The 12662-nt window shown below is 41.1% G+C and overlaps 1 protein-coding gene across 1 annotated transcript in view; it reads right to left on the bottom strand.

The window, feature by feature from the left end:
* UBE2E3 (ubiquitin conjugating enzyme E2 E3) overlaps nucleotides 1-12656 on the bottom strand; it is a 55215-nt gene extending 42559 nt beyond the window's left edge. Inside the window, exons 1-3 of the mRNA XM_041473235.1 lie at nucleotides 12410-12656; nucleotides 11021-11223; nucleotides 8821-8871 (exon numbers count right to left, since the gene is read on the bottom strand). Of these exons, the coding sequence (XP_041329169.1) occupies nucleotides 8821-8871; nucleotides 11021-11214 (245 nt within the window). The 5' untranslated portion in view covers nucleotides 11215-11223; nucleotides 12410-12656. The remainder of the gene's footprint in view (nucleotides 1-8820; nucleotides 8872-11020; nucleotides 11224-12409) is intronic.
* Between the last annotated feature and the right edge of the window lie 6 nt (nucleotides 12657-12662).

Below are 12662 nucleotides of genomic sequence, written 5' to 3'. Positions count from 1 at the left end.
GGTGGTGGGGGGTGGGAGAGGGACAGAGGGGAATAATAAAACAGCAGAAAAATCACAGAACATTTGCTTTTTTGGACTGACAACAGCACAAAATCTGCGCACTTGAACTGACTTTTTAAATAATTGTTGCTGCTGCTTGGAATCATAGCACCTGTATATCTTCCAGGATGATTATACCACAAAACCCTGACTAAATTATAGTTTTTAAATGAAGCGAAAATCACTTCCCCACAAGCTTTCCTTTAGCATTATAATTTAAATCCAGTATAAATGCTAGTTTGGTCAAACTGGTCTTTAAGAGGTCACTTAGTCTATTTCCTGCTTGAAGTAGAAACAACTGTATCTAAACTGCTCCTGTCAGTCCTTTGTTTGTTAAAAACTTCTGGCAATGCAGACCCACCACCTTTTGCAGGCTGTCTTTATGTCCAGGTACTCCTACATAGATATTATTACGTCTTCATTACGGCAATTGAAGTTGCTTTGCATAACTACCAACCCTGGACTAGCAACAGTTGCTTTATTTCCTTTGCAGCAACTTTCTTCTATATCTGAAGATCTCTTCCTTTCTCTCCTTCTTCCTTCAAAGCACATGATCCTCAAAGAGGCTACACCTATTGTGAAGAACTGATCCTTATCCAGTCTTTTTTTCCCCACAGATTTGTGCAGCTGATTATGCCTACTAAAGCGCTGTACATTGCAGTTCTCATTATTAAATTACACAATATTTTAAAGGTCACTTCCTACATTTGCCCCCATCACTTAGCATTCCAGTCCTGTTCTCCAATGTGCTGCAACCCTTTCATCCCCACTGTTAACTCCAAAGGCAGTATTTATATGCCCTAGGCCAGTATACTCATCAGTAAGGAAAACATCAATTACTAGGGACTGTGAGATGGTCCTCTACAGATTCTTCCAACCTGAAAGTGACTCACTGCTAACTACAGGTCACTTTGGTGTTTAACCAAAAAAATCTTACCCCTCCTTTGTTTCTGAAAGTGATGCTTACAATGGTAGTTTAATCACTGTCAAGTAAACTTCTGAGTATCTGAGTTTCTAAAAGGTCTGGCCGGTCTGTTTTACACTAAGTACTATAAAATTAACAGCTGCTCCAGCCACAGTTCTGAACTAGGTAACAGTATAGTGCACTCTCTGCAGAGGGAAAATTAATCCAAATTAATGCAAGCAGGCTAGGACTCATTTATCACCAGCAGTTACTGGCTCAAAGTAAGGCATCAATGTAAAGGAACAGCACAGCTCCTAGATAGATCAATAGTACACATGCCCCTGACTGAGATGGCAGCTGGATATTCCTCTGCCTACTCAGCCCTGAATTCAGAAAATATGCTCAAGGTATTTTTCATTATCTGTGTATTACCTACCTCAAAATGTTCCCCCACCTATGCAAACCCAAGTTACACCAGCTCTAGGAAACCTCCACACATCAGTTTTATAGGAATTAGGTAATTTTACATGAGGGGTTTGATGCTGTTTAGTTGATTCTCTTGTACTTGCACTTTGTTAAATTGAATTTGAAGTAGGTCTCCCAAGTCTATAATAGGAAAGAAACTGATACACAGAGACAAGTCAGTGTGAGGGGGAAGCATACAGTGCTAGGACCTTGCCACACATACTATTGATCACAAACTAAGTATGACAGGCTGGCAGGGGTGAGCAATGCGCAGTTTGAGTGTAAAAAGAAAGAACTATACATATACACGGCATATTTTAGTCAGTTTTATCACAGAGTCTGAAGGGCCTTTGTACAGCTATACAAATCCAAAAAGCAGATTTGTTCTTAACTCTAAGACCCATTACTTGGCATTTTTCACAAATGTTTGCACAATACCTAAAGAATTGTTTAAAAAACTGGTCAGGCTTTTCTATTGTTGCCAGATAAAACTCAAGACATAATGAGTATCAGTTCTTTAACACCAGTAGCAGAATGAAAAAGTGTTTGAACTATTTCTGCAACTTTATAGTAGATAGACAAACATTCATTTTATTTTTCTTTTCATTTTGATAGTAGTGCTGTTAAAAACTAGCAAAGTATCTATATAATCTTTGGACTAACACAAAGATTTCAGAGCAGGTAGGGCAGTACTGTGGACACTGCTCACGCAAGTGTCAAACCTGCAAATCTGCAGGCATGAAAACTTACTCCCATGGGTAGATATGTTGATTTGTGTTGCATAACCCTCTCTTAATTATGCCACTGAGAATACTTGCATGAAAAATTCACTGTGTGGGGTCTGATAAAAAACCTTGGTTTATAGCTTGCAGGAGGTCAATACTAAAAAGGGGGAAAAAACCCCAAAACTTGAGGCATTTTGAGTTAGTGGATCTGTCATCTAGTCTCAACTGAAAAAAAGTAATTTAAATATTCTCACAATTCAAAACACTCAGGAGTTACACAGTCTTTCACTAGTGCATTTTTTAAATGAAAGTGTATTAAATAACAGTGCAGTCTGGCTCTACTTAACACTTAAATATTTTACTGAAATGCCTTTCTAAATTTGCATCATCCCTCTTCCTTAAGCAGTTTCACTCACTACCAGCAAATAAGGTAAAAGCCACACTGCAACATAAAGGCTGCTTCTCCAGCTGGACAGAAATACAAAAATACCAGACTTCTGATTGCTATGCTAAATTACACCATTCTTTCCTACTCTGACTACAGTCTTCTGGCTAGAAAAAAAGGAAGGAAGAAGGAGAAGGGAAGAAAATGCTCAGGAGAAATAATTCTAGATAAATCAGATATGGGCAATACTAAAAAGTAGAATTTCAATATTTATTTTAGAGTTGCTTCAAATATGTTTTCAGAAGAGCCATGAACCCTCTTCACTGTATTTTTTAACTGTAAACTTCTGTATGGGGAAGGAAGTGTTAGAAATAATCTTGTGGGTTGTATTCTCGAAACCATTCTGCAAACTTCAGCTTTCTTTTCATGTAGAATGCATTTATTGCACTCAGTGGTGACAGTGCTGGGCAGGGAGAGACAATAAAAAGCATAATGTGTCACAAGATACATTATCAAGTAGAGTTTGGGTAATTTTTTAAAATTTTGCTCGTTCAGCTTTAGTACAAGCATTTGGGATCATACTCTTAAACATAACTATGTCTTACACACCTTAATCAACTGCTCTTCTATAGGGAGCCATTTAGTGCTCACAACTAGGTTTTCACTGCAAAGGTGGAAACCAGAAAAATTGACAGGGTTTTTACTGGGATTTAGTATTTAGTACTATGAAGACATTTGCCCAACAAGACATTAACAGAATAAACACAAAACTGCGGGACTTACACTGATCTGAAAAGTCAACAGCTTGAGTGGAAGAACAAAACGTACATGTGAAGAGGGGCACACACTTGTGCTACTGTATAAAGGCCTGCTATTTGACTGCATGCAATATATTCTTTCTCCTCCTGATTTCATAAAAGCAACAGAATGCCTGATTTTGACAAAGGGAAGATGGAAACTTACTATATTCTAGAGACAAAGGAATGGATTGGCTTATTCATATCCTGGTGTGTGTGGCAAAAAGCTTTGTGTGAACAATGCCTACTCTGAGAGGAAAGAGGAAAAACCCAGCAGAGTTCATATGAATCACCTATTTAAACCATTTAAGCAAACTTGGATGATTTTTTTTTTCTTTTTTTTTTTTCCCCTCCCTGGGGAGCATTACAGTGTAATCACATGAATCTGCTTCACTTTCTGACTGAAGTAGTCACCTCGGTGGCAGAACTGGAGCAAACCACAGCTGTGCAGTAACATCTTCAACAGGCACAACTGTTTGCAGAGTAAACATTTGCCTGTAACCTTACTGCAGACAAAGTATGTTAACAAAAGGAATGCTTCTACAAGCTTAGCTGCAGCACCTTCCTCACAAACACAAGGCTGCATTAGCTCAAATCCAGCGCTACCTCCCCACGTGGATGAGCCTGCACCACCAGCACAATTTTTCATTGCTCCTCGTTGTTTCAGACAGCTCAACTGAAAGAGCTTAAATTGCTGGTCTGAGGAATACCTTCACAATATTGCTTTAAACACATACTGCAGTGCTCCCACACTGATGGAATAACAAGCACAGTCCGACAGTTACAAACATCTGGATTCATGGGTCCATAACCAAAGCAGTAATAGCGTTTGCCTGCCAGGGTTTTGCAGGCATTCTTCTTTGTGTCAGACTCCAGACCCTGGCGTTGGCAACACTCTGCAGGGTGGAATTAGCCCAAGATGTGGCAGTAATGAAAGGGACAAATGCAGTTTTTAAGAAGCAGAAAAATCCTGTATTAAAACAAGCCCCTTACACATCTTCCTTCCATTTGTTCTTAGTCCACATACTTTGGGAGTGTTATTTTAAAATACATAATTTCAAAATTATCTACTCATAAACCATCAACCTATTTGCAAGTCTAGGAGAGGCTACAAACAGCAAAATCATCAACTGCCACCTTTTGTAGTACTGCTCAAGAAATCACATTAGTATGCATTAGCATACAAGGCCTGAAAAATAAATAAGAATCAATATTGTAATCCCTGTTAAGGAAAATATTTCCAACAGACCTATAAGGTCAGGCACGCACTGGCTAGAGGATGAGACAGAGCAGGGAGCCTTAGGGGTGATCCAAGCAGTTGCTCTCCCTTAGCAGTAAGTCCCATTTCCCAGCAGCTACAAAGAAAGCAAGTTGCTTCTCTGACCAGTGCTCAGTGTTTTGCCTGGCCTTTCCACTTTACTTTTTTCTTTTTAACCATCTGCTTTCAAATATCTGATTTTTACTTTAGTAAAGAGAAGATATTAAAGCCAATTTACAGCACAGGATATAAAAGACTTACATTCTCCTGCTTGCCTGGGAAAGATGCACTATTTCAACTCACCACTTTTTAAACCACATGAATTAAGCTCTGAGTGGATACACTGAATTTGGTGTTTGCATTCATTTCCTGCAAAGTTTACACTAAAGTGGATTTGTTGTAAATGGGCTGTAAACTATAAACTAAGCTGACATGAGTGTTATTAAATAGAACTTCAAAAACTTTTCCACAAAGAAGAACAATATTTAATTTAGGAATGGAAATGAGAAAGAGTGACAAAGAAAACTGGGAATACACATTTTTGTTATTGTAGATCAGCAGGGCAGCCAGGAACAGCTGAAGGAAGCTGCTATAAATCACAGCACCCCTGGGAACAGCCCCACTTGTGCCAGCCCTAAAATCCAGGAAATACAATGAGAGCTGGAGACAGCAGTGCCCTGCTCCACCTGAGCTGTAGGTCTCAACAGCAGCCTCAAACAAAATCTTAACTGCAGAGCAGTGACCTCTGATCTAAACAGTTTTATGCTATGAGCTGAAAATAGTTATTCCAGATATGTCAAACCTATTTAAGAGCATCTCTGCAGCCCAGATTTACCATGCACTACGTGCAAAATCTTTGCAGCATTTACCTGAGAGTCTGTAACAGTGGGGTTTGGCACTCTTCCACACCTTGAAGTATATGTAAGTGCTTGGCCATGGTTTGAAACTGAGCTGCCTAGGAGCAATAGGGCCAAGATCTTTTTAGCTTTGCTTTATGCTATTAAAAGCACAAAAGAAATTAAATACAGCACACTGCATCAAGTAGCACAGCTTTGAGTTAAGATGGCAAAAGCAAGAAAAAATGGAATCAGATACCTGTCCTCAGTTTACCTGTGTGTCCTAGTGCTATGGTGTATGTTGGACAGTAAATTACTTGTTTCAGGCTTTTCTGTAGAACAGGAGAAAACAAGAGTGGAAAGCAGCACTTAATTTTTCTCCAACATCTTTAGTGGCCTAAGACTGAACTTAATTTTATTGCTTTTGATGCTTTATCTTTCTTGAAAATCACAGGAATTTAGTACTACTGCATGTTAAGGAGTAAAGCTATCAGCATGTAGATATTAAGTTTTATAGTTTATCTCGGTACCCCCGAGATGCAGCTCGTATTCACTGCTCACAAACGTGACAGCATGATACATGATAACATGACTTTTTCAACAGTTCATTGTCCAATTAACAGAATCAGAAATCAATCCTTACTGTTGAGACAAGCAAGCAAAAAACTACTGTTTAGTCAGTTTTGCCGTGCCTGTCATTCTGCTATCCCAGTGCCTAAAATAGAAGTCAGTGTGCAGCCCAGGCCTGCTCACCATACCCAGGAACGGGGCTTTCTTGGGGCTCTGGCATTTTTATAAAGCAGATGTTACAGCAATAGATGTGACTGCAGGAAAAACAACTGCTGGAGAAATCTACACCTCTTTTGCATGAGAATCACAGTGCAGCCAGTCGGTGTCATTTTAAAGTAGCTAAATCAGCCTCGGGTCACTCCCACGGGGTGACTCTGGGCAGTTGCACTGGCAGGTGAGAAGTGGCAGCAGATATCAGTGTTTAACATGATATGAGAGCGCTCAACATATTTGTACTTTAGTATTTGTACTGTATCCTGTTAAAGTAACATTTAACATTTTCTATGAGCCATTACTGCATTTTAAAAATTGTAATTTTTCATCACTTATGTAACTGAGTAAGCAGAAGGACTATCAGCATGCAAAAGCATTAGTTGCCAGTTATATTCTTGTGAAGTTTGCAATATGTGGACTGCAAATAAGATTGTGCTCTAGAACTGGAAGAGAAACAACTGTGCATGAAAAACTGGTTTTGGGAGAACTTAGACACCAGGTTTTTATTTCTAAAGCACATGTGAATATGCCCAAATTATATAGGCTTTTGAATGTTTTGCTTGGTTTTTTTTTTTTTTTTTTTTTTACTAATTCTTTTTCTTTCACAATAAATGCAATAAGTAGCGTCCTGCTGCTTGTCGCATGATGAGCAGTGCAGAGGTCTCATCAGCCTGCTGTATCTGGCTGTAGCCTAATCTGTGCTACTACACCCTATAAGAAAGTAAAAGTGCCAACTGTTTCTGCACATAACTCACAGTTGCATTTACTTCTTGGTACCAGAAAGGCTCCTTCTAACAAGTCAGTTTCAATGGAACAGTAAATACTTTGGGCACTGAAACTCTGTTCAAAGTGTTTATCAAGAATACCCAGATCATCTGTTACAGAAGCTTGTTTCTCTTGTAAATTTTTTTTTGTTTGTTTTGCAAAAGGTAAAAATGCACTCATCATAAAGTTTTTACTGAGTAAATCCACTAAATTCCTCTTAAAAATACCTATGGGAACAGAAGCATTGACTTCCTCAATGGCAAAAAATTTCCCATTTTTATCCCACTCTCTGTAGGAACAAACTTGAACAATTTTAGACACATTGGGGGTTTTTCATCATTCTCAACATAATTCCTGGGCATCTGGCAGTACCAGCGCACAAGCAAAATGCTCTGCAATACTCTTGTGCTCATATGAGAGGAACAGGCTTTGCCAGGGAGCCAAGTATCAGACAGTGCTGCAGAGTGTGAAAACTTCTCTTTCTAAAAGCTGTAACTTGCTGTACCCGAAACTGCTACAATTATCTTTTTGGCAACTGTAAGCAAAGCGCCAGGATTCTTTTTCATTTAAATACTTTCTCTTCTGCCATGCCCCTTTGATGGTCCAAATATCAAGTGCAGGACCAACACAGAACTAGATCCCAGTAATTTATTTAAAGTTATCTAAAGCAGTTATTTAAAACCAAACCAAATGCTTCTCCCCACAAAAAAACCCCAACAAAACAACAACAACAAAAAACCAAAAAAAAACATCACAAACCCCAAACCCTAATCAAACAGAGCCACTGACCCTACATGCAAATACATCAGACTGCCACAGGCAATCTACAGCACAGTCCTCAGGACAAAACGTCTTCACCACAAATTCAATAAAACAGTGCTCTGGTTTAGCCTCTGTGCTCATGGATTAGTGAGACAGAGGAACAGCTCATATTTTATCAAATTCACAAAACACCCACCAACTATTCAAAAGCCAAACAATTCCAGCACAGAATCAGAAAGCATTTCCAGCATTTTTTAAAAAACATGTACATGGCTCACTGTTACACGAGTTATTAAGGTACCTTCCAGTCAGAAATCTTACTGAGATGCTTCAAATGAAATACACATTATTTAAAGCTAGCTTTACTGCAAATCTGAACACTGGATGATCACAGCTAATGAGGATTTTTATGCATCCTTTAAACAAAAGTAAAACATGCAAAAGATTTAAAGAAATCAGCTAACTGTGCTACTATCTAACTTTCCTACAGGTGAAGTGCTTCAATTCCAAACCACCACTTTAAAACTAAATCACTCAGCCTTCCATGCTTAAAATTTCATTTCCTAAAACCAAACAGAAGTGTGTCCCAAGTTGGGAACTTCCTTAAAAATATTCTTTATCAAGAGACTACAACTTTGACCAACAGACACATAAATTTAGAGGCAATACTTCAGTTTATCTGTTAAACAACATACTACGAGAAAGCATATAAAAATCACATACAGTTCTTTACTTCAGAATGAAAAGATCACTCTAGAAACGCAGCACTCAAAAACCCAGTTCAAACTACATGCAGACATTAAGTTGAAAGCTTCACAGCATATTTTGACATTCATATAATTAATGTTTCACAAAGGCAGTGACCAGCTATGAACAACAAACGGAACAGATTTCACCGTGTACATCAATCACTAATGACTACACCTCCAACATGCAAACAAAATATCAAACTTCAGTTTCAAACGTTTTTTGTGCTTGTTCAATCCTCTGTATGCAATTTCTGTCTAACAGTCACCCATCGTAAACACTAAGTTTGCCTTTTGTTAACCTGAGCACATTAATTTCCTACCACCGACCACAATTTAAGAAGCCATTACATACCTGCAGTTAGGAGGAGGATCAAGGGTTATTTCAGCTAGCTCCTTCTGGATTCTGTTGGTGAAATGAGAACAGACACAAAGCATTTGAGATAGTCTATAGAATAAATCAGGGAATTACACTGCCCTCTACCACCATGCAGTTAAATGCAAGATTGGCTTTGCCTTCAGTAATGCTAACATGGCTGCTTCCTCTTTGTTCTCAGAGGCATAACCCAAATCCCACAGCTGAGAAACTTTGCAGCTTTTTTTCTGCTCCACGCTGTATGTAAACAGAACACTTACAGCTGAGCTGGGTAGAAATTTCCCACAACTATTCAGAAAAGTAACTCTTTTTCACATCCGAGCACTTTTTACCAGGGAGATTTTCTTTTCAAGCTAATATGCAAATGAGGCGGGGGTGGGGGGGAGCCTGCACAGGCAGATTTGACAATGACTTTAAACCAGAGCTACAGGACCTGTGACTGAGGCTCAAATGAACCATGCTGGCAGCAGACACACTCTTTTCACAATATTTTACCTATTACTTTGCAGTGTGTTTAAAAAGTGGATTTGCAGATCTGCAAAGCTGTCTCTGTTACTGGAATAATCCCTCTGGATCAACTTTGCTTCTCTCCATACCTTCTGCTGCCTTTCCTCCTGCAACCTTATACAGTAGCTGTATTTACATGATAAAAATTGATACAATAACTTGAAATAATCTGTGCATAACTTTACTCTATTACAAACATTCACAATGAGTTAAGATCTGAAAAATGAGTACTGAAAACTTCCTGTCAATTTAAGTTTATTCAGGTACGTAAGAGGTGCAATTTCAAAATACACATGGTTAACTCCTCTTAAAAAGATCAAGACTTCTCTTCACAAAAGGAACCCATAAGAGCAATACTGTGAATTTCATGCAAATAGCAGGTGTTAAAAGGTGAGCTTACAGAAACTGCTCTGGATGTCCTTGCATTAATACCAACAAGCTCAGCCAGCCTACTGAACTATCTGAGATGTATGGAATTAGACTTGCAACAATTAAATGAAGACAATATGGGAAAACTCTGTGTCAAAAACCTGTATCTTAAGATTTTCAAATAAAGACAAGTAACAGCAAATTACAAGTACCACACAGTATTTGCAAAACTTTTTTCTCTTTAGTCAGTCCTATTTCAAATAGTTTCTTTATCACGTTCAAAAGTCATCAAAGCCATGCAGCCACTCACTGCAACAATTTTAACATATTTCAAAAAGATTTTACTAAGTTTAAATCCAATACAAAATTACTGAAGTGTTCATAAAAGTCAGAACTACAACAGTCACGCTGAATAAGCAAAATTTGAAGCTACTACAGCTATTTTACAACTTTTCTTGCTACAGGATACTTGTAAATGTTTTCAAAGAAAAGCAACTCCAGGGAAAGGACTGGAAAGTTATGTTTCATCTCTAAAGACAGCTGGAATTAAAGAATTTAAAGTTTGAGTATTTCACACAGCTGATCTTTGAGAAAATTACCAGAGCATACATCTTGAGAGCCAGACTGCCAATAAACTTATATGCAAATGAAACCAATGGAATCAATATAACTAAACAAGGTTTCTGAAGATTCTCACATTTAAAGGTAGAGGCTACCTGTAGAACGTCACGGTTTAAATCCACAGATCCTAAGGGAGAAAATTCACCTACGTTTCTCCCAGGAGAATGGCAGATGAACCCATTCCTCCAAGGTGCGTAAGGCTCTCCTGTGCATCATCGTGAAAAGCTCTCATAAGACCCAGAGAAGTCACTGGGGTTTTATGACTTCTTTAATTAGGCAGCATTGCCTGTCATCAGTCTACTGACCATAACAAAATACTCCAGGAGGACTCCACCCTATACCAATCAGGCATGGAAACCTAACTCAGGAAAAAAGCGCCAAAGCTCTCTTACACATTTTTGCAAATACAAAACGTACCTAGGTACCCCCTCCCAGTCAGCCTGTAAGTTACCAAGTTCTGTACCAGCTCTTCAAGAGACATGGGACCATTCTGTTACCCCAACAAGCCTTGGATTAATTAAAACACTGCTGAGCAGGCTCCTGTCAACTACCAAAGTTGATAGTCCACTCCCTTCCACACAGCTTTACAAGAAGAATGCCTCTGCCCAAAAAGTGCAGTGAGAGTACTGTGACTCCAAATACTGCGCAAAAATACTGCAGGATGTTTCACTCTCTCCTTTACCTTTTTGCACTAGTAGATAGCTTAGCAGTAGTTTTGCTGGATAATTTGGTGTTCTTCTTCTGCTGGGTGGCAGAGGGTTTTCGTTCTTCTTGCTCTTCAGGTTCAGGTGCAGGCGGATCCCTCTGATCGGCATCTGAACTACCACTGCTGGTACTTGGACTTTCATCGTCTGACCTCTGCCTATCACTGGACATCGTGGGGAACTTTTTGGGGAAAGAAAAGAGGCAGAGTTAATACACAAGGAAGGACTCTCTCTTGTTATTTCCCAAGTTCCACTGACCTCTGCCTACCACTGGACATCATGTGGAACTTTTTTGGGGAAGAAAAGAGGGAGAGTTCATACCACAGGCAGGACTCTCTCTTGGCGTTCCCCAGGTTGTAGAAAACTTTGAATAGGTGACAAGTCAGTTTCAGTGAGAAATTAATCAAAATATACTTCCTTGTCTCATACCCGAGAACTGGAGTTTGACAGCTACAAAGCAATATTTACACTTCTGACAATACATATATTTCCAATTTTTAAACCCACTCACATTTTTTTCATACTTTAAACAATATGCCAATTGTCGACTTTGTTCTAAGACATGAGACAGATTTAGCAGGGTACTTAGGCAATGAACATTAATAACTTATGACACACTGTAAATAACAGACCTCACTGAAAATGTTTTTTAAAAAGTCACTAATAACCTGTAAATATTTACACTGGAGCAGAGCATTTTATTGGGTCCAAACGCCAGACCCCCCCCTCTTCCCCTCTCTCAGAGAAAATACACTGCCAGTAACACTTGGGTTAATTTCAGATGGAAATGTACACTTGCTCTAAGCATTTAAAGGGCTGGCACGGGGGGGAACGAGGTTTGGTTTTTTATTGGCGGTAGGGCTTTCTTTAGTAAGGGGAAAAGCCCCGCGACGCATTTAAAGCCACTGGGGTAGCAGCAGCCCCGGTTATTTACATGGCCAGCAGCGAGAACTGCATTTGGCCACCACAGAGCTGCCGGAGGGGGAAGAAGCATAATTCAAACTGCACCTTCTGCACAGCTCTCCCCGCCGCCGCTCCCCGCGCAGCTCCGCCAGGCAGACCGACATTTTTCCGCCGATCGGGAAAAGCNGGCCGCCCGGCCGCGCTTTGTGGGGAGCGCCAGCCCGCCTCGGCTCGCCTCGGCTCGGCGGGCGGCGGCGGCGGCTCGCCCGGCCCCGCTCCGCACCGTGCGTGTGCACCAAGTGAGGCGTGAACTCGGGCCGGCCCCGCGTCCCCGGCCGCCGCCAGGCAGCGAGCGCCGAAAACAAGAACAAAGCTCCTCTACCAGCCCCCCCGCCTCCTCCCCGCCTCCCCCCACCGCGCTCGCCCAGCCGCCGCGGCGGCCGCCTCGCCCGCCGCTCCCTTACCTTCGCCGGCGTCCTGTCCCGCTGCTGGGTCGGAGGGGCGGGATGGCGGGGGGCCGGGCCGGGCCCGCGGCGCCCGAGGAGGGGACGGAGGCGGCCGGGGGGCTCTACGGCGGCGGCGGCGGCTCTGTGGCCGGGCAGTGTGGAACATTGAGAGCCGGAGCAGGGGGGGACGGGGGGAGGCGCGGTGCGGCCCCGCGGCCGGCGGGTGGCGCTGGCGGGCCCCGCTCTGCGGCGCGGGCTCCCGCGGCGGGCC

This window comes from Pyrgilauda ruficollis, unplaced genomic scaffold, assembly GCF_017590135.1.
Source record: "Pyrgilauda ruficollis isolate IOZ18807 unplaced genomic scaffold, ASM1759013v1 scaffold3, whole genome shotgun sequence".
NCBI classification, from domain to species: domain Eukaryota; kingdom Metazoa; phylum Chordata; class Aves; order Passeriformes; family Passeridae; genus Pyrgilauda; species Pyrgilauda ruficollis.
The sequence above is the reverse complement of the archived record's forward strand: the minus strand, read 5'-3'. Positions and strand labels throughout refer to the sequence as shown.